The sequence below is a fragment of the Melopsittacus undulatus genome, chromosome 8 (genome assembly GCF_012275295.1).
Source record: "Melopsittacus undulatus isolate bMelUnd1 chromosome 8, bMelUnd1.mat.Z, whole genome shotgun sequence".
NCBI classification, from domain to species: Eukaryota; Metazoa; Chordata; class Aves; order Psittaciformes; family Psittaculidae; genus Melopsittacus; species Melopsittacus undulatus.
In genome coordinates this window covers 18,585,153-18,607,001 of record NC_047534.1, presented here as the reverse complement: position 1 = coordinate 18,607,001, position 21,849 = coordinate 18,585,153, and the positions used below count along the sequence as shown (strand labels likewise).

The following is a 21,849-nucleotide window of genomic DNA, read 5'->3' as shown; positions in this document are numbered from 1 at the left end:
CTGCATCTCTTCTGCCTGCATAGCTGCACCTGTGTGTTGGGAACTAAGAGGGTGTGAGGGGTACAGCCAGGGGAATGTCAGTCACAGATCCTCTTGTCCTGCACTTGGGCCCTTCCACTGCATGGGGGACACAGGACAGGTTGTTGGCAATTGCTCTCCAAGCTCCTGGCCAGTAGCACTGAGGTTCTTCTCCAAATACTGCCCACCTCCGGGAGCAGCCCAGCTTTGTACCCATGTCACAGGCCCACGGTGACATCACCTCCCTGGGGCTGGTGCCAGGAGTTGAGGTGTAGCCACCCACACACCTGCGCCTGGCCAGCGGCCCTGCACACCCCCTCTGCCTGTGCCTAGCTCATCCTGTGCTGCTTGGGTGCCTTGGCACTGGGAGGAGTTGGGGGTCACCAGGGACCTGCACTGCATCCCTCTGCCTTTCTCTGAGGGAGCTCTGCCTGGGAGAGAAGAGGGAACAGGAACATCACCAGGGGGAACCCTCTCCCTGCATTGCAGACACCATACCCCAATGTAAATGTCCCCCACAACCATGCTGTTGCCATGGCTGCTGCAGTACACAGACCCAGTACTGGCACCCTCTGTCCTGAGAAAGGCTTACCTTTCTTGAGCAGAGGCATTGAGCAAGACCAGATGATCTCCAGCCACCCCTTTCAACCTCAACCAGTCTATATCTGTGAACTCACCCTCATTCTGGCCATTTGCCCCTCCAGCTGCTGGAGCTCTGGGTGGTTGGTTTGGAAGCACCATGCTCAAGGCTACCAAAAAGGCACAGTAACCCTTGCACATGCAGCATGATGGTAACTAGTGTATCGAGGAGGCTTGGAGACCCACACCACTGGTCAGATGAGACTTACGATACAGCCTCGCTCGCTCGTGTCCTGCACAGTCATGCAATGCTGTAGGTAACACATACAGACCCTGCGGTGCACGTTGGCAGCCTGGCCTGCTGTGGACTGGGAACAGGGATGCTTCCTCATGTAGAGCTGCAGGCTCACTCTGCCTGCAGCAAGAGGCAGCTGCCAGCTGCCCTTTGATTGCTCCTCCAAAAAAAACTGTTATATAAAAATAAAATGTAACTAACTGATCAGCTGGTGTCCTGGGTTCAGCAGTAGCAGTTATTTTTTCTCCTTCTTGGTAGCTGGTGCAGTGCTGTGTTTTGACTTTTGGGTTGGGAACGGTGCTGATAACATGTATGTTTTGAGTTACTGCTCAAATGTTTACTCTGACCAAGGACTTTGTGAGTCTCATGCTCTGCCAGGGAAGGAGGGGAGGCCGGGAGGAAGCAGAGACAGGACACCCGATCCAAGCTGGCCAAGGAGGTATTCCATACCACAGCATGTCATGCCCAGGAGGTAACTGGGAGTTGGCCGGAAGAGCTTGGGCTAGCTCTCTTCCAGGTTGGGCTCATTTCGGCGGGTGGTATCATATTCTCTCTCCTTGTATATTTCCTCTATCATTGTTTTTATTGGTGGTAGTAGTAGTGATTTGTGTTGTACCTTGGTTGCTGGACTGTTCTTTTCTCAACCCTTGGGAGTTGCATTCCTTCAGTTCTCCTCCCCATCCCTCCGGGAGCGGGGGGAGGGGAGTGTGGTGAGAGGGAGACTGAGGTGAAGTTTTAAACCACGACAACTGGAAAGCCACTCTGCGTTAGTGGCTGATGATTTGGAGAAATCTCCAGGAACTTGCCAACAAAGCTTAAGTTGACAAGCAGGTATTCTTTACTGCGGTGCTGGGAGACACGGGGTGAATTTCCAAATTCACCACTCAAATCAAAATAAGTTAGTTCTTTTGGTGTCATTCCCTCCCCACATTAAACACAGACAATTCCTAAAAAGTGCAGTGTCCCCAAGCAACCACACTATCATTTACGACTGAGAAAAAAAAAACAACAAAAAAATAAATAAACGAAAAGTTATCCATTTCAAAGCGATTCCTTAAAGCAGAAGCATTCTGATGCAAATGGAATGTGAAGCAGCTGCAGAAGTAAACTGCACATTTTTAACAGTCAAGGAGTTTGCTCCATCATTACACTCCTCCCCCCTTTCTTTTTTTGTCACACAAGCATAATCAAAAGCAATACTTCCTAACTCCTATGGCTCAGACCACATTGTAACATTATAAGGGGGGTTTCCTTGAACCCTTTATATTCGATCAGCCTGTTAGTGTCCCAAGAAAGACGAGACCGTTGTGTCCGACCAGCCTGTCTGCATCCCATTGTGGGAACCATACTGAACAGCCCACTGTATCGGAGGGTGATTCAACTAACCTATTCAGGGACCCACGCTGACAGTGTCACTGAATCAAATCCCTTACGTGCTGTTGATAGTGCACTGGCTGGAAAACAAGCTTGAAGCAATACACAACAAAACTACAGTCACTAATAACAGCTAGAATGAGTTATCATTACCCTTTTTTTTCTTTTTTTTTCAAAGTCGCTCACCCTGCTTTGCACAGCTAAAACCACCGGCCTATCAACAGCAGCCTTCTCAGCAGCAGCAACAAATACCTGCTGCACTTTTGCATTAACCCTTTCTTGCCAGAAATGTTAAACTGCTACCTGTTAAAACTTTTACATGAACCTGACAATTGATTCGGAGAAAACTCCAGGAACAAACTTGCCAACAAAGTTTTCAAGCTGACAAGCAGGTATTCTTTATTGCGGCACCGGGAGACACGGGGGATAGCTCCTCCTAACGTGTGTCTCTCTATTGCTACACAAGCCATCCTCATATAGTCCCTGGGCTACGTATTCATGAGGCTACGTATGGATTACATCACTTTCCAGAAAGCTCCCCGCATGCGTATGGAATTGTGGTGGTGGTCTCTGAGGGTCATTTACTTCTTCCAACAATCTTCATCACTTCTGGCAGCCTTTGAAGCGCGTGCAGTAGATGCTTATACCAGTTTAATTGGTTCATTAGCACCAGAGACATAATAATCCTCCTATCCTCCTACTTATCAGTAAGTTTACCCATAGCCTATCCTGGACACCAGCCATTCCCAGATACTCCTTATCCCTGCGTCCTGTGTTTCTAGACTGTTTTTCTAGACTGTTTTTCTTAAGACCACATCAACTATAACAATTTATCTTGTGCCAGTATGTTCTCTATCTGTACTCTATTTTTTCTATGTATTATGCACCTCAGTAATTTTCCACTGCTACTGTTACAAAGCCACTGAACTTAACATTGCTTAAAACTAATTCTAAAGGTTTATAAATTCCATTTTGTGATTTTGTGTTCCCCTTCTTTCACAACAAAAAAAATATACAGAACAATGTCTGCCCTCAACACACACACATATGGGATCCCACAAGCACACTCCACACAGCTACAATATTTGAAACACAAAATCCAGACAATCATTGCTCCAATTGCACGGTCCCACATACAGAATGTGGCACAAGGACTTTGTGAAGACTATCAGGAAACCAGCTCCAAGGAGCACCATCACAGTGCCAGGTGGCAGGCTCAGCCTTAGCGGGTGTCCCCGCAGAGGCTCTGCCTCCGTCACATTGCATGAGGCTTGGGCTTTAATACTAACCAAAATGCACACTCATTCCAACACAGGTGGCCAGCCTATGTTGGAAGAAGTTGCCAGCAATATTTATAAAGGTTTGCAAGGGTTGATAGAAACATGGACATACTTATATTTACCAACTTCTAGTACATGAGTATCACAGAGAGACTGTATCAAAGGAGTTGTATATAGGGTCCCAACTCCACGGTCTGACACATTCTGCCCGATACCCCTGATAAGAGCATACAAGAGACCTTCCCATCTTGGGTGGGAAGCACACACACCACGGGAAACCATGCAATACATCCCCATCCCCCACCTGTCTCGCTTCTCCCTTTACAGCTGCCCATTTATCATGAGGATCTGGGGGATATAAATCAGGCTTCTTTTCCGGATGAATAGGCTCCAGGTCAAAAGCACCATCCAGGTCAGCATCAGCATTATCAGGCGTCAGAATCTCAGGAGCAGCAACAGCAAACTGATGAATGTGCACAAGCTCCTTGTCAGGGTCAATAGGACCTGAGTCGAAAGGATCGTCTTCATCTCCGTCCTCAGTCTTCGCTGCTGCAGCGGCAACCGGCAGAGGTTCGGGGGGGGGGGGGGGGGGGGGGTGGGCGCGCTGGTCTCCATGATCTCATTTTTTTACTTTAACGTCTCTAAAACAGTTCTCCAAATGACTAACAAACTTTTCACAGCATCATTGCCTTTTGTGGTCGCATTCCGCAGTTTAACTCCTGCCCCATTCCACAAAGAGATCTCAAGTCCGGTAGACTCATCAATCTCTGGGTAACGTGTCTTCAACCATTTCAACATTAACTTTAAGTCTGTCTGTTTAAGGGTTGCTCCCTTCACCTTAAGAAGGACTGAAAACATCCATAAATCAGAGTCTTCTTCCTTAGTAATTTTTTTCCCAAGTCTTGAGATTAAAAGCTTTGCAGACTCCCACAGTACATGAACTCTGAATAACTCTGAAAGATACAGCAATGCCGTAAGAGGCCCGAGGAAGCCTAAGCAAGCAAGATAAGAAGAAGCTGGAATTCACTGAGTTATGAGAACTGTGGACTGTCGGCAAGCATTCGAGGTCAAGTTCTCACACCTGTGCTTAACCAGTTATATGTTAGTCACTAAGGGTCTTCAAGACAAGTATCCAATCATGGTATGCCGAATTGCTGTAGGTGTGTGTAAGCAATAGTATATAAGGAGTTAATGCTTTGCTATTAATGGCTTTTTGTCTGATCATATTGATCTCTGAGTCCATTCCGCAGCAACTAGGTACTTATAAATAGGAGTCATGCTCCTCCTAGTGTGTCTCATCCAAGCATCAACCACACTGTGATTATATTGTCCTTTACATATTCTTTAGATTACATACATTACATCATAGGCCCTAAAATGTGGCAGTGGGCTTTGAGAACCCTGGTGGTTATTTCTTCATCACTTCGTTTTAGGATTGTTGTCATATCAGTAACCACTGGGCTGTTCTGGCAAAGCTTATCTTAGTAATTTTCTTTTCTCTATAGTTGTCAAAAAAGCCTAGCATCCTTGAAGTTACTCATTTACAACCCTATTCTTCAATCAACCCCATTCTTCAATCCACACTATTCTTCAATCAACCCAATTCTTCACTGAGTAGGGCTGAAGAAATGGATTTCTCAGTAGAAATCAGGCAACCTAGTTAATACTGAGGCAATTATAAGAAGTGTCAACACTGTTATTTTTATGACATTTTTCAATTCCTTCCATTTAGCAATCTCAAACAGACAAGCTGCTTTCTCTCAGCTGGAGAGAGAGAAGCCCCTTCCGTCTGTTGCCACAGTGTTGAGTTAGTTCTTTGTAGAGATTTGTTACAAATAGCTTCTAAGGGTGCATCGTGTTTATAAAATCTTGAAGATCAATCTAAACAAAACCTGGCATCCATCCCACAGACAGTAAGCAAGAAAAAGTTCAGGGACAAGAATAGGACAATATCATGAGACAACAATGTCAGAAGTGTATGTGGAAGAAGTTACAAGCAGTTTGAGAGAAAACTGGTTAATGTCTGAGAAGTACCTTGAAGATCAGAATTGGCAAATACAGCAGGGATGACAGCTGGCCCTTAGAACTGAGCAGCAGCTGTCAAGGAGTCCATGTCTCCTCTACTACAAAGCTTCTCTGCAACATCCTTCCCCTCCTGGTAGCCATGAGGAAGCTGCAAACTGAACATGTGCAGTTGCTGGATTTTATGTGTCTTCCTACTCTGGTTGTAAACATTACCTCAAAACACTTCGGATATGTGAAAGAAATTGTCTCCATTTCCTCTTTAGTCTATCTCATGTAGACACACGGAGAGATGTTAACTTGGAATGTCAACTTGGTGGCTTTCACTGGTATTTTGTTGATGCTGCTGCCTTCTTTTTTTTAGGAATTAAAAGATTATACTTGTTTGTAAGGAAATCATAAATTAGTGAAGGACTTTGAGAGGAGGAATGATGCTAATGAGCAGATGTGGAAAAATGTTAAATGGTTCTTTAAAAATAGTAGAAGAAAAAAACCTAGGGAGAGCATCTGTTTTGAAAGAACTTCATTTATATTTTTTTGGGTTTTTTTAAGGCTCGGGTCTCCCTGTAGCGATGAGTTGTGCTTGCTGGCGGGTTTTGTAAGTGTGTGCTTTTGGGGGAGTGTGGATACGGCGAGAGTGCTGTGTTCTGCAGGGTGGTGTTGTGGGATGCCAGCGTTCATATGGGTGTGCTGCAGTGTGGGTGTGCTGCCGCCACTTGTGCATGTGTCTGGGAGCGTGTGCGCTGCAGAGGGTCGTGGGGTGCGCTGGGCAGGGGAGAAGCCGCCGCCCGTAGAAGGGGAAGCCTGCCGCCCGCAGAGCCCGAGCGGCGCAGGCAGTGAGAACAGAATTGTGCTCAAAGGGACGAGAAGCCGTGCGGGCCGGGATCAGGCAGGCTCCTGCCGGAGAGCTGGGTCTGGCCGGTACTTCATCGCGGGAGGAGCACCGGGAGCAGAGCTGGGGCTGCAGAGCGGGAGTTGCAGACCGGAGGAGCAGAGCCTGCACCGGGCTGAGCCGCTGCCTCCGCGGGCACGGCAGCAGCAGCACGGGGCACGGCAGGGCAGGCAAGCAGGGCAAAGCAAACAGGGCAGGGCAGGGCAGGGCAAGACAGGACAGGGCAGGGCAGTAGAGGCAGTGCAGGGCAGGGCGGCGCGGGAAGGCGGCTGTCGGGGATGGGCAGTCACAGCGAGGCGCCGGCAGCAGTATCTGCCGTATCGGCAGACGGGACAGAGCTCGGGCAGCCCAACCCAGTCTGGTGCCAGCTCCAGCACCAACAGAACCCGAGGGAGCTGGCTCCCAAGCCCACTGAAACAGGAAATTCAAACTGCCTCTCTGCCTTAGCCTCTCCCCACTCGTGCCTGTCCAGACCAGCAGGGTCTGGGTTGACCCAGTGAAATACAGCTGTGTCTGTCTGCTTGCCCGGCCTCCTCTTGCCCTTCTTAGCTTTCCCTTGATAAAGGAGTTGGCTATGCTGGCTTGCAGGCACCGATGGCATGACCTGCTGCCTGGTCCTACCAATGCTCTATGTTGGTCCTTTCGTTATCTGATGGGTTGTCCTAGGTTCAGCAGTAGCAGTCATTTTTTCTCCTTGGTAGCTGGTGCAGTGCTGTGTTTTGACTTTTGGGCTGGGAACGGTGCTGATAGCAAGTATGTTTGTAGTTACTGCTCAAATGTTTGGTTTGTCCAAGGACTTTCTGAGTCTCATGCTCTGCCAGGGAGGAGGGGAGGCCGGGAGGAAGCAGAGACAGGACACCTGACCCAGCCTAGCCAAAGAAGTATTCCATACCACAGCACATCATGCCCAGGAGGTAACTGGGAGTGGGCCGGAAGGGCTCTCACTGGCTCTTCAGGGTTGGGCTCATTTCGGCGGGTGATATCATATTCTCTCCCCTTGTTTTTTTTCTATATTATTATTCTTATTGGTGGTAGCAGTAGCGATTTGTGTTATACCTTAGTTACTGGACTGCTCTTATGTCAACCCATGGGAGTTACATTCCCTCAATTCTGCTCCACATCCCTCTGAATGGCAGGACTGCGTATGGAGGGGTGGATAAGAGCTAACCCAGCAGGGAGAAAGATGTGTTTCTCTGCTGCATCAGTGAGTTCGCTGATCCAACCAGCTACAAAGCCATCTCTTCATGCTTGCTGTGTCTCCAACTCCCATGTGTAAAGGGGAATGAAACACTACTTTGCCTTCATGTAGATGGGCACAGCCTAAACCAGTGCAGTCAATTAGAGGCAAGGATAAAAACCCAGTAGCAGCCTAATCTGCTCTCCCCTGCATACAGGGAAGCTCTCTGGGCTGGAAGCAGTTAGGCAACATGACAAAAGACCGAGGTCCTCAAGCAGACTCTGGCACCAGACTCTCTGGCACATCCCCATCTGTCTGTCACTCCTACTTCTGCCAGGGCCTATGTAAGCTTCTGTGTTTCCTGCACGTCTGTTCTGCATGGGATGCAGTCTTCTTCATGTGACTGCAGGAGGACTTTTGCTTGTATTGAGAGCTGACACTGCTGTTTGAATTTCCTTTGCTTGTGCACCAAGGCAGAGCTAGGAAAAATAAGTAGCATGGCCACTTCAGTACTGGTCATTCCATCTTTCCAGAGGAAAGCTCATCCCTCTAACACACAAGCAGCATTCGTGGAGCTCAAGGTTACTATACAACAGGAGAGTCTAAGTCAGAAACAAAATTTCTGCGGTGCACATGCAGAGCAACTGAAACTGTCCTTGTGAAATCCTTTCTGCTTTGGGATCGGTAGGTGATATTGGAGCAATCTCCACATTCACAAATGATATGCGGTGATGTTTTGGGTCCCAGATATCAGAGTCCAACTCCCAGGTTACAGTGTGAGCTTCCTGCTGCCCAGACAGAGGAGAGGCTGCCATGTCAAGTGGGGTATTTGACTTATACAACTGTTGGCCAGTGCACAACAGGCCAATCTGAAGATCGCATCCTGCTTCTTAGACTTTATAAGACTTTGGCAATGGCCTCTGGGAATACTTCCAACTGTATGGGAATGGTCTCATTACAGCTGTGGTAGGGTTGAACTGGGCTTGGTGTGATTCCAGGCAGCTTGCTGACATTCTGAGATCTGCTCCGATACCAGGAACACTTGCAAACAACCCATGGTCACACGCTCCTTGCAGAGCTCGTGCTTCAGGCACTCACTGCCAGAGTGTCATGGTTTAAACCCAACCACACTCGTTCACTCACTCCCCCCTCACCTTTGCTCCCCCAACTCCTAGAGAGCTGGGGAGGAGAATCCAAAGAATGTAGCTCCCGCGGGTTGAGATAAGAACAGTTAAATAACTAAGGTATAACACAAATCACTACTGCTACTACCAACAATAATAATAATAAAGGAAATAACAAGTGAAGAGAATACAGCACCTCACCACCCACCGACTGATAACTCACCCCACCCTGCCCAATCGAGCACTGACCAATACCTCCTTGAACCCCGCAGGGCACTAGCCCTTCTGGGTAACTCTCGGTTACATCCTGAGCATGACGTGCTGTGGTATGGAATACCTCTTTGGCTAGCCTGGGTCAGGTGTCCTGTCTCGACTTCCTCCTGGCCTCCCCTCCTCCCTGGCAGAGCATGAGACTCACAAAGTCCTTGGTCAGAGGAAACATTTGAGCAGTAACTCAAAACATATGTGTTATCAGCACCGTTCCCAACCCAAAAGTCAAAACACAGCACTGCACCAGCTACCAAGAAGGAGGAAAAATGACTGCTACTGCTGAATCCAGGACAGTATCCACCCCTTATTCCATACCATTCACATCATGCTCAGATCCCACAATTTCAAATACCATCACTCTTATCTCAGTGCATCCTTATCTTAGTGCATGGACCAGTCCCTGTAATGCTGCTGAGTCCATCTGGTCCATGATGCCAGGCTCCATCTCTTGTAACAGTCTTTCAGAGCATAAGAGGCTGTGTGCAGTGTCCACACTCGTGAATCACCTGGGCAATAGTATCCACTGCAAAGTCCACCCCTTGATCATGAGTCCATCTCTATGTTGCATCTCTGCTCTGATGACCTGAAGTGTCATGGGCCCACCAGGCTCAAAATAATTCAGTCTCCTTCAGCGGTTTCTGCAACTTGCTGCTGGGGACTCCATACAGCTGTCTTCCATCTCCGATGCTTCCAAAGCACTGGAGGGGCCCAGTGGACCAGATACTCACCCATACTGTCCCACATGCCCTGCCACTCATGACTGTCCAGCCTTGGGGAAAGTCTCCTGGTGCTCCTATATTGTCTAACCCTAGACAAGACCCAAACCTGACTCTGCTTAACTTTTGAGATCAGACAAAATGGTCGTGGGTAGAACACACTGTGTGTGTGTGCCAACATGCTGATCCCCATCACAATCAGCAGGCAGGTCCCAAGGGTACCCAAAGGCCATTCAAAACCTTCAGAACTCTCAGATGATGCTGCTGCACTTGTCACTGGGGCTGGTGTAGCTGCCGTGCTTGGCAGCTCTCCCACCACCAGCTTCCCTTTTCCCAAGTCTAGATCTTCCTCTTCTGCCTTGCTGGGAAATGCTGCATGGTCTCCTGCATCCTTCTGGGGCTCGGCGGGCGACTTCCAGGGGATGCTCTTGGCTGTCGCAGCGCTGGGCTCGGCCACGGGGCTTGGCTCCTCCACTGCCTGCTCCTGCTGCTCAGCTACCACGTCTTTCCGCTCCTCCACCGCCCCGAACTCCTCCCCCGGCAGCCGCTCCCTCCAGGCCTCCAGCCCTGCTCCTGCCAACGCTTGGTCCCCGGGGCCACTCTCCTGGGCCACTTTGGCTGCCAGTGGCTCTTGGGACCACTCCTCCTCGGCTCCCCGCAGCCTCACGAAGACGGAGGTGAGGACAGGGGCAAGGACAGTGAAGAGCAGCAGGACGGCCTGGTACAAGTCCATGGCCACATCCATCTCACCCTGCTGCCAGACCCCCCCCATATTACAAGTCATTGTCATAAAGTTCAATAAGACAAGAACCTTAGCCCAATCCCCACACTTAATAAACACTAACACAGCAAATACATGCCCTAAGTAAGCTACAACATTCTGAAACTATGAGATCAAGAGAAACAACTTTGAGAGCCAATAAATCAGCATTGTGACGAGCGACTATAAATCCGGTCAGATCTGTTGTTACCTCAACCCCTCGGGCCCCACGTTGGGTGCCAAAAAGAACTGTTGTGGTTTAAACCCAACCACATAGCTCATTCACTCACTCCCCCTCCCCGCTTCCCCAACTCCTGGAGAGTTGGGGAGGAGAATCCAAAGAATGTAGCTCCCACGGGCTGAAATAAGAACAGTTAAATAACTAAGGTATAACACAAATCACTCCTGCTACTACCAATAATAATAATAATGATAAAGGAAATAACAAGTGAAGAGAATACAACACCTCACCACCCACTGACCGATAACTCACCCCACCCTGCCCGACTGAGCACCGACCGATACCTCCTCCAACCACCCAGGGCATTAGCCCTTTTGGGTAACTCCCGGTTACATCCTGGGCATGACATGCTATGGTATGGAATACCTCTTTGGCTAGCCTGGGTCAGATGTCCTGTCTCTGCTTCCTCCCAGCCTCCCCTCCTTCCCTGGCAGAGTATGAGACTCACAAAGTCCTTGGCCAGAGTAAACATCTGAGGAGTAACTAAAAATATAGGTGCTATCAGCACTGTTCCCAACCTGAAAGTCAAAACACAGCACTGTACCAGCTACCAAGAAGGAGGAAAAATGACTGCTACTGCTGAACCCAGGATACAGTGCTTCCCAGGGAGCACTTGGGTTAGCGTTAGGTTAGGGGCTAGGGCTGGGGGTTAGGTGTTAGGGTTTAGGGTTAGGTTATGGGTTAGGGTTACAGTTAGGGTCAGAGTTAGTTAGTTAGAGTCAGAGGCTAGGGTTAGCACTTGCTAATTCCCCAGTCTGAAAGAGAATGCACAGCTAAGAGGTCAGTTTCTTGCACAGACTGTGCTATGTCCCTTCTTATGGTGATATGGCCTTGGGCCACCTTCCTGGGCCACAGCACATCCCTGCAAACACTGCACATGGGTAAGAATCCCTTTTATTCAAGGGAACCTGTGCCTTTATCTGTACATGAATTCCTCCAGCTCCAGAACTCAGAAACAGGCAGACAGATTTCTATGCCTGTGACAGAGAAATTAATGTTCCCATGCGTAATCTCACCTTCTGTCTGCAGTCCTAATGCTTATGTTGGGAGTCAGGGAAATTATACAAATAGTTCATGTACTTGCAAGAGCTGCCCTGTGAAACATAGAAAGAGAATATATATGTGGGTCACTGAAACCAAAGCAGGAATTGTCCCATCATACTGTCCTCCTCCTGGGCACAACATGGAGCTGTGTAGTAGCTGTAACTGCCAAAAGCATTTCCAGCTCTATGCCTAGTGTGCCAGGTTTATTCTAAGAGCAGGTACCAAAAGACCTGGGAGTGGAGGATAAATTCTGCATGTCAGTGTCAGGAGATCAAGCATCTTCGCCTTTCCAGATGGTTGGTTTGGGGCTGGAAACCCACAGCCAGAATTTAATCAGCAGAACAGACTCCATTCTCCCACAGAGGAGGCAGCTGGGGACAGATGCCATCCTCTCCTCTCCTTCCTACCTCACCTACAGCATCATCAGTCCAAGGCAGCATCTGACCATGGGCTGTGGGGTGAGGGCCAGAATGGGGGAGCAGGGCACACCTTAACCCCAACCTACCCTACCTGTCCTCCAGGCCAACAGTGTCCAGGGGAACCTACTGAGAAGCATGTGGGTCACAGAGCTGCAAATGGGGCTCTGTATCTCCAGTGAGCCAACAGACCCATCAGCCAAACTAACAGGCTAAGCAGTGTTTCTCCACTCTCTCCATCTTTCCCTGTGTTGCTTCAGGCTCCGGCATCTCATAATGACACAGAATGATGGAGCACAAGGACTTTATGAGCCTGGCTGTGTACTGGAACTCCTCTGACATTTACCAGTTCAGCACTGCCAGGGTCATTGTCTCTGTGGTCTTCTTTCTTATCTTCCACCTGCACACAGTGGGCAATAGCCTAGTGCTGGCAGTGCTGCTGTGCAACAGACAAATGGGCCACAACACTATCAACCTCTTCATCTTCAACCTCAGCCTGGCTGACTTCTTCATTGTCTTCTGCGTGCCTTTCCAGGCCACCATCTACTTCCTTGAGGGCTGGATCTTTGGCTCCTTCATCTGTAAGGCTGTCCACTTCTTCATCTACCTCGCCATGTATGCTAGCAGCTTTACCCTGACTGCCATCTCTGTGGACAGGTAAAGATGCCCTTGGGCTGGGGAAGGAGGGCAGTCTGAGAAGCTGGACTGAGTGAGGGCATGGGAATATTGTGGCCCTCCACTACTAGGATGATGGTTCAAACCCCACTGGTATTTGTCCATGCCAAAGGCAGTCTGAGGACCAGGTGTGACCCTCTTCCCCTAGCAACCCCCAAGCAACACTTCCAGATCTCTGGAGTGTGAGGCTGGTTGTGCTCCTGTCTGGCTTTCTGCTGGAGAGACCTGCCTTGTGATTAAAGCCCTGGAGACACAAGCTCAGCTCCCCAGTGTCCCACAGACTCCTAGTGAGTGTCACCTAGCTCTGTATGAGATGCCACTCAGAGGGAAATAGCTATCCCAGGCCACCATTTCAGAAAAGCATGACATGCAGGCAGCAAAGTAAACCTAAGATCCCAACATAAGAAGGATGTGGAGCTGTTGGAGTGAGTCCAGAGAAGGCCACAGAGATGCTGTGAGAACTGGAACAGCTCTGCTCTGGAGCCAGGCTGAGAGAGCTGGGCTTGTTCAGCCTGGACAAGAGAAGGCTCCAGGGAGACCTTAGAGCAGCTCCAGTGCCTAAAGGGGCTGCAGGAAACCTGGAGAGGGGTTTTGGACAAGGGCCTGTAGGGACAGGACAAAGGGGAATGGCTTTAACCTGACAGAGGGGAGACTGAGATGAGCTCTTAGGCAGAAGTTCTTCCCTGTGAGGGTGCTGAGGCACTGGCACAGGGTGCCCAGAGAAGCTGTGGCTGCCCCATCCCTGGCAGTGTTCAAGGCCAGGTTGGACAAGGCTTGGAGCAACCTGGTCTAGTGGAAGGTGTCCCTGCCCGTGGCAGGGGGTTGGAACTGGATGAGCTTTAAAGTCCCTTCCAACCCAAACCATTCTATGACTAAACAGAAAGGACTGTAAGAGAAGCCATATAAATACCCAGAGATCCATAAATACCCATAAATACTGGAGGTCTCGGTCCTGCAATAAACACATCTCTCATTCCTCTGGGGGTTCCAGCCCAGCACAAACCCTATTCATCTTGCAGTTCCTGTTTCCCCTTTGCCCCAGCCCTCCTGCAGTCTGTACAGAAAGGCACTCATACCATGAGCCAAGTCCTTCCTGGGAGGTTACCTAGGATGCTCTGGTCCTGATCAGTGCCACCTACATTGTTAACAGGAGCTCTTTAAGGTGACTGTGTCAGCTGCCCCACTTCTGACTAAGCCTGCATTTATGGTCCAGGATGAGGAAAAGGTCCTCATGAGGTAAGCTCCAGCCTGGACTGCTACAGGGAACATGTCCTAGCCCAACTTGCTCCTTGTGCTTGCTTCCAAGCTACCAAGACAAGATAGGGTAAACAGTCCTCTGCAATGAGGAGGTTCACAGCACTGCAGGCAGAAGGAGATTTCAGTACCAGGGAATATGTGTGACAGGTTAAATCCCAGAAAAAAGTGTGGTTGGGCTACACTTCCAGTCCCCTTCCACATCATCCTGCTCCCAGGTGCCACCTACAGAAACTCAATGATCTGACACTTCAGCAACTCATACACCTGGAAATGCCAGCATCCCCTGTTTGCGGTAAAGCGGGTCACATGGCATCTCTCACTAAAATATCCTAATCATTTGACATTTCAGTGGCTACACAGTTTGCCTGCTATCACCAGGAAGACCAGAGATTTCTCATGGTCTAAGCCTCATGCTTCCCTGTAACCTAAATCACATGGGTGCAGTCTGCCCCTCCAGCCAGCTCAGAATCAGGGACAGTATCTCTCTCTCAAAAAGAAAGGACATTTTGGCAAGGTGCTAGTGCCTGCGTTCTCTCCCTTTCTGGAGACACTTCTGTGCTGTGCTGTGCTTGCAGAGCTGCCAGCAGCTTTCAGGATGACAGGACCAGCAAGAAACAAGGGTTCTGTCACACATGACCCTTCACACTAGCTACATGTCTTATCTACATGCTCTGCTGGCCTTACAGTGCATCAAATGAGCACACTGTCAGGCTGAGGCTGCAGCAGTTGCACTCCTGTCTGTGCTGACAGCTCCCCTCCATCCCATACTCACAAGCACCAAGCCATCTTTTCTCCTTGCTGACATCTACATCTTTGCCCTGTGGTGTCGCCTGGAGGTAAGGGAGCAGAGCTGGCCATCACACTGTATCTGGCCACTGTTGCTGGAGGGAGCAGATGGAGCATCACTACCTGCTTTGGGCTGGTCTTAGAAAGCAGACAGTACCAAAAGTCAAGGACCTACCTGGTCCCTTTGGTATCAAGGTGGAAGCAGCCACAACTCCAGTCAGCAAATCTCTTGCCTGCCAGGCTTGTCTGAAAGCTGGAGAAGGCTGGAAATATGCACTCAGTGGGCAGGAGCCTGCATGGTGCTTGTCACCTAGTAAAGCCTCTCAGGGCCTGAATCCACAGTTCAGACCTCTTTCTGCCACATATATTCTGCCAAGCAGTGGATACATGCAAACTCTCCACAACACCATCTCTCTGGCCCCAGCTCAGGGACACAACCCACCCCACCATGTACTGAGGGGTAAGCCAGCCTAAGCTTGTGGGAGAAGCATTCTTGCTAGAAAGATAAATGCTGCTTTACCCAGGACTGTATCTCAAAGAAGGTGTGAGATAACAGGTAGGGCCACTGCTCAGGGACCTTCAGGAGAATGAAGAAAACTTTTGTCCCTGGAGTTTATGTGGCCAAGTAGAGCTTGGCTGAAATCTCAGTGCTGGTTACTTTGCTCCCCCCTCCAGGTACCTGGCCATCTGCTATCCACTGCTCTCCCAGGAGCTACGGACCCCCCACAATGTAGTGGCTGCCATGGCTGTGATCTGGGGCCTCTCTGTGGTCTTTGCTGGGCCCAAGTAAGCTACTATGATTTGACTGAGTGGGAGTCCAGCTACATCTGCATGCCTGGCTGGGAGGAGTGGAGACGCAAGGTCATGGACACCAGCACATTTGCCTTTGGCTACGTCAACTACAGCATCTGTGGACAGCAGTGGAGGACACCTGGAGGAAACTTTCCTAGTTGACTCCCTTAGCACCTGTGCCAAAAAGTTACCTTCAACATGCTTCAGAAATTTCCTGGACCTGTTTGTATCAGCTGTGTGATATTCCCCGTTGATGTCTGAGAAGTTAAAATCACCCATAAGACCAAAACCAGTTGATTGAGAGATATCCCTTAGCTCCTTCTATAATAATTAATTGGTGTTGTCATCCTGACTGGGTGATGGATAGTATACTCCCACAACACCTGTTTTATTTCCTCTCCCCTTCATCCTTACCCAGAGGCTCTCAATCAAAAGCCACCTCAGCAGAGTGAGAAGCCAAGGAATGCTTAATCTGGAAATATATTTCTCATTGTGACTGATGGTAACTCACAACAGCCAAGCTTTATGAGGCCAAAATCTGCAAGCACAAGACAGTTCCACACAAGAGGCTAGCACCTATTCAGTCAAGATCAAGACTGGCAATAATTTACCACTTCTTCCTTGCTGTGCTCAATATAGTCCAATCAATTCTCATTGCTCATTCAGGGACTACCTTACCTTTCCAATCTTGTAACTGTCCATTACCTTGAGGAAGTGTGAGGAATTGCTACCCATTATCCCAAGAATTGCTGCAGACATGTGTGTGTGTTTGTGTGTATGTATGTGCGTGTTTGTGTGCAGACATACATGTGCAATTGAAGAGCTGGCTTCGAGACCAAGGAAACTGGTCCACTTGAAACATGTAATACATGACATGAAGAACAGCAGTACTCCCCCCAGCTCATTATAAAGTGGGAAAAGGTACTCATCAAGGAACATCACCAGGGAGGCATTACCATGTGGATGACTACAGGAGGACACCTCCATGAGGACACTCTCCACCAATGACTGTTACAGACCCTAAGAGACACCTTCCATGAGACATCACCAGGAGGGCAACTCCAGGAGACACACTCCATGGGCTACCTCCAAGGGGACTCCAGAAGGACACCTGCACGAGGACACCCACCTCCGATGGACCCTGCGGGGACACTCTGCTCTGATACCAACTACAAACCCTGAAGGACTCCCACCACCAACAACGATGACAGATGATCCCTGGGACACTGCTGGATCCATGGTGGTGACTAGCTCTCTCTCTACACCCCGAATCCTTGCTTCATTTTCTGCTTTTTTTCCAATCTGTCCTATTGCTATCCCTTTTATTACAATAATTTCCCTTTTTCATAATAACTGTCTTTTTTAATTTGCAATAAACAAACTGTCCGATTACGGTAATTGCCCTCATTTGTGTCTTAATTTCACTGTTGGGATCATAAACGGAAACAGGGTCCAGCATTGAGGTTTTTCTCCAACTGGACTATGACAAGACTGAAAGGAAATAAACCTAGTGGTGGGAAAAGGCAACTCCACTTGATCTATTAATTTAATTAGAATTAATTAATTCAAATAAAAGTAAAGAAAATAATCCCACAAGCAGCACAGTATTGCTAAAACATTCAGGTAACATGTTAGGGTTCAACAGACAAATCTCAGCCACAACCATTCAATCCCACAGCAGCAGATGACTAAAACAAGTTCCTCCACTCATGAAATACAGCTTAAATCACAGAGTATGTTGTCCTGTATATTTGAGAAATCCAAAAGTACCATGACAGCTCCCATAGCAGATGGCATCTTGGACTCCCAATGGATTCTGCAGTATGCAGCTTTCTGGAAGGCAGCTGTGACACCCAGGAGTACTGGGAAGGACATTGCATTTGTCAGGTTATTCACAGATATCTTACATTTGTAAGTAACTTGACAGCTCTCATTTCTCCCAGTGCGCAGGACAGAGAGCAATTATATTGAGCTTCTTTGTTATCTGGATCTATTTTGCTGGACAAGATAAATTCATTGTCATGCAAAGTTAACAGTAATGCCTCAGGCTTTGCCCAGGCACAGAGACAGATGACCACAGCACCTGTTTCAATCCCAGCCCCAGCAGTAAGCCGTGGTAGAGCAGGAGTCACACCACCCTGAGGGGAGTGCTGGGAGCTCCTCTGATCCTAGGGGCTGGGTTTTGGTTGTCCTGCAGGCAGAACCCATTCAGCACTGTCACCAAGGATTTTTCCTTGGGTAGGCTGGAGACCTCTGGTTTTGCTCTGTGTTGTAATGGTTTGGGCAGACTAACATGCTCTGATTTTCTCATGTGAAAGTTTTCTCTCCCTGATACTGAATAGCTTGTAATCACCTTAATTGTACCTCTCTCCCCTAATGTCAGACAGAGATCAGAACTAATTCAAGCATATCAGCATAGACACGGATAAGCACTAGGGTTACTTTAGTGTAAAAGTAACACAATCAAGGAGATGTGAGTCCTGGAGATTTCAGCTGGGGTGAGTAAAGTTAAGAGCAGGCAGGCATCTCCATCGAGCATGGAACCCGTCTTCCACATGGGAATGCTATTCAGAGGGACCTTGACATGCTTGTGAGGTGGGCTGATGCCAACCTCATGAAGTTTAACCATGCCAAGTGCAAGGTCCTACACCTGGGTCGGAGCAATCCCAGGCACAGCTACAGGTTGGGCAAAAAGGAAATTCAGTGCAGCCCTGCAGAGACAGACTTGGGGGTGTTGGTCAATGAGAAAATGAACATGAGCCAGCTTCAGTGTGCGCTTACAGCCCAGAAAGCCAACCGTATCCTGGGCTGCATCAAAAGGAGCGTGACCAGCAGGTCAAAGGAGGTGATCCTGCCCCTCTACTCTGCTCTCGTGAGACCTCACTTGGAGTATTGTGTGCAGTTCTGGTGTCCTCAACATAAAAAGGACATGGAACTGCTGAAACAAGTCCAGAGGAGGCCACGAGGATGATCAGGGGACTGGAGCACCTCCCATATGAAGACAGGCTGAGAAAGTTGGGGCTGTTCAGCCTGGAGAAGAGAAGGCTGCGTGGAGACCTCATAGCAGCCTTGCAGTATCTGAAGGGGGCCTACAGGGATGCTGGAGAGGGACTATTCATTAGGGACTGTAGTGACAGGACAAGGGGTAATGGGTTGAAACTTAAATAGCAGAGGTTTAGACTGGATATAAGGAAGAAAATCTTTACTGTCAGGGTGGTGAGGTACTGGAATGGGTTGCCCAGGGAAGTTGTGAATGCTCCATCCCTGGCAGTGTTCAAGGCCAGGTTGGATGAAGCCTTGGGTGATATGGTCTAGTGTGAGGTGTCCCTGCCCATGGCAGGGGGGTTGGAACTAGATGATCTTAAGGTCCTTTCCAACCCTAACTATTCTATGATTCTATGATTCTATGGGTTGGGCTACATTCTCCCATGCCTGTTTCTCCATCCTCTCGATCTATCATGTAAATGCTGTGATTAGGGAGCCCTGTAGCATGACCTAGCATTATAATACTAGTAATTGTCTGTGCTTCAGGACAGGAGTCACAGTGCTTTCAAATGCCTTCAGAGCAATGAATATCAACCCAGGCAGAAATAAATGGTTCCATCTGCTCTTACATAAAGTCCATCCTTCCCAATTGAACAAAAGCATTCAACTTTCAGACAGCAATAATTTTATTTGGATGAATAATGCTCCAGTCAATTGAAAAAGAAGCTATGCTGAGGATACCAGGGCTGTTATTCTGCTTGATGTCTCTGGGTGGACACACAATATCTTTACAAAACTGCACTAAGTGGATGAGCTGGTGGATGAGTTCAAAGCCCACACGACTTCCATTTACATAATCCTGGGCTACTTGAAGTTGAGAGTACGAATTGTGTAGCCAAGCACATCCAGAAGCCACCTGGGTTTCACAGGAAATCAGCTTGGCCAGAGCATAGTTTTAAGTTACTTGCATGCAAATTCTCATCATCCAGTGATGGGACAGTTTGTCCCTGCCCCGGTGCCATCATTCACACACCAGCTTCACCCAGCCCTCAGGGAAAGAAAAAAGGGGGATGGTGGTGATGAGTTCACTTGCCAAGGGCTGGTCCTTCAGAGGGGGCTCTGAAGACAGACATCTGCCAGATTCAGAGCCTGGGGGTTGCTCACATTAAACATCAAGTCCCAAGAGGCAGCAGCCTGAAGCACCACTCTTGGCTGGCCTTGGGCACTGCCACACACCAGTGGGGACAGGGCTCTGCCAACCAGTCCTTGCTACTGTTAGAAGTGGGGGCACTTCACAACTGCAATTCTCTGTTTTATAAGCCAGCTTGGATGAATACCAGGCACGGAGTGAAAGGTAAAATGCCCTGCCCTAGTGCTACCAGAGGTGTGCCCTGCATCAGTTTTAGCTTGCAGCATCCCTCCCTCCTCAAGCACCCTTCTCACATAGCCCATCTACTCCCTGTAGGTACCTTAGGGATCTGGCACTCCTCTTCACATGCCCTTCTTCCTGCCCTTCAAGAGGCCCATAAGCACCCATGGGTGCCTCACAGCAGTATGTTACTGCCGAATGTACTGCAGCAGGCAGCTTGCTGAGTTAGTCTAAAGGCACCAAAGCAATCCAAGTCCTGGCACTAGGAGAGGGAGGTGAGGATTTATAGCTCTGGGAGCAGCCCAGGGGAGGAAACTGTGAGCTCCTACTAGACCTGGAGTCACAGATTTTTTGCCCTCCAGTCACTGACTTTAACTTCATCTTCAAATAACATCAAGCACATGAGAGCTGATCCCACATCTTCCATTTCTTCTGCCACTGCCTGGGACTTAGCACAGAAGACACTAGCCTCCTCAGAGGACAATACCATCTCAACCCACCTTTCCCTTCATCTCAGTAATCATCAGTTAACATGAGAGCTCCCTCTTCTTGGAAAACCAGCAATGGTTAAGCTCATGCCTCATGGTGGTGGCTCCAAACACAACTCTCCCTGCAAGACTGAGCCAAAACAATCTTCTTGGCCATACAGTCCTGGCACCCCTTTGTTCTGTGGGCTGCAGCTGCCTGAAAATTCACACCAATAAAAGGATCTAAATGGAGTCCACTGGATAGGCTGCAATTTGCCAAGCTAGATTCTGGATCAGGCCCTCCCAGAGAAAGGCACGTATTTCAAGGGATATTTAAACACAGATTGTTTAGTGCCATCTAATAAACTGAGGTACTGTAATCAATTCAATCAATCAAATACCATGCCAACAGCTTTGACTCATGATCAATATTTTCCATTAGGGAGTATTCTCCATTAACAGAATTACTTTATCTTGTGCTCAACCCATCTTATCCACTGCTCTTGCCCCAAAAACAGAAATGGAAAACACTTGAAAACAATGGAGAGACCTCAGATTAGAGCAGCAGAACCTGGGGACAGGAAGATGTAAACACAAACCCCTGTGCAAGGCCTCCATGGAGCAGGCTGAAGGCTCAGTTACATTGCATCTCCCTAGTACCTGTCAGTGCCACTGCCTCTGAAAAGCACTTGCTGAATGTCCAAGCAAAGAGACTGTACCCCTTAGCAAAGCCCCACACTGTAGGGAGCTCTGCTAGCAGTAGCCCAGACTCCTGCATGCACCCCCAGCCTGACACACAGCCTGCAGTCAGATGTGTGGATGCTGTGCTGGACCTTGCAGGAAGACTGCAGACACAGCAAGCTGTTTGCAGATTTGCTAATATTAGAGCATTACACAGCTTGCTTCTAATGAAGTGCTCATCCTGGCTTTGTGTTAGACAGCAAAATCCTGCTACTGTGTCCCGTACAGCTTCCTGCCCACAACACGCACCCATGACCTTCCTGCTCGTACCAATGACTCCTAGCTGGCTGTTGTCCCAGCCAAAAGCTAAATATAGAATAAGTCAATCTTAGTCTAATTTTTCCCCAAGTGTTTGGTGCTGTTTTAAATAAAGCCACTTCCATCTTTTCCTGACAATTTTAATAAAAAAGCTTTCCTGGAGAGAGATGATTTTAAAGAAGGTGTGATAAACACATAAATGTATTGGCTTTCGCAAATCATAGGTGTGGTTATGTGGATATAATTATACAAGTTTATAGTAACAAAACCAAAGCTGAATAAAGACATAAGATGAGCGAACCAGAGTCATA

General features: G+C 48.6%; 1 protein-coding gene across 1 annotated transcript; it reads left to right on the top strand.

Moving 5' to 3' along the window:
* The first annotated feature begins 12,420 nt into the window (after nt 1-12,420).
* Nucleotides 12,421-15,880, top strand: LOC101877679 (galanin receptor type 2-like). The gene is given in 3 exon segments (XM_013129398.3): nt 12,421-12,865; nt 15,602-15,708; nt 15,711-15,880. Coding segments are annotated over 3 exon segments (648 nt in total). The 5' UTR covers nt 12,421-12,494.
* Nucleotides 15,881-21,849: the final 5,969 nt, after the last annotated feature.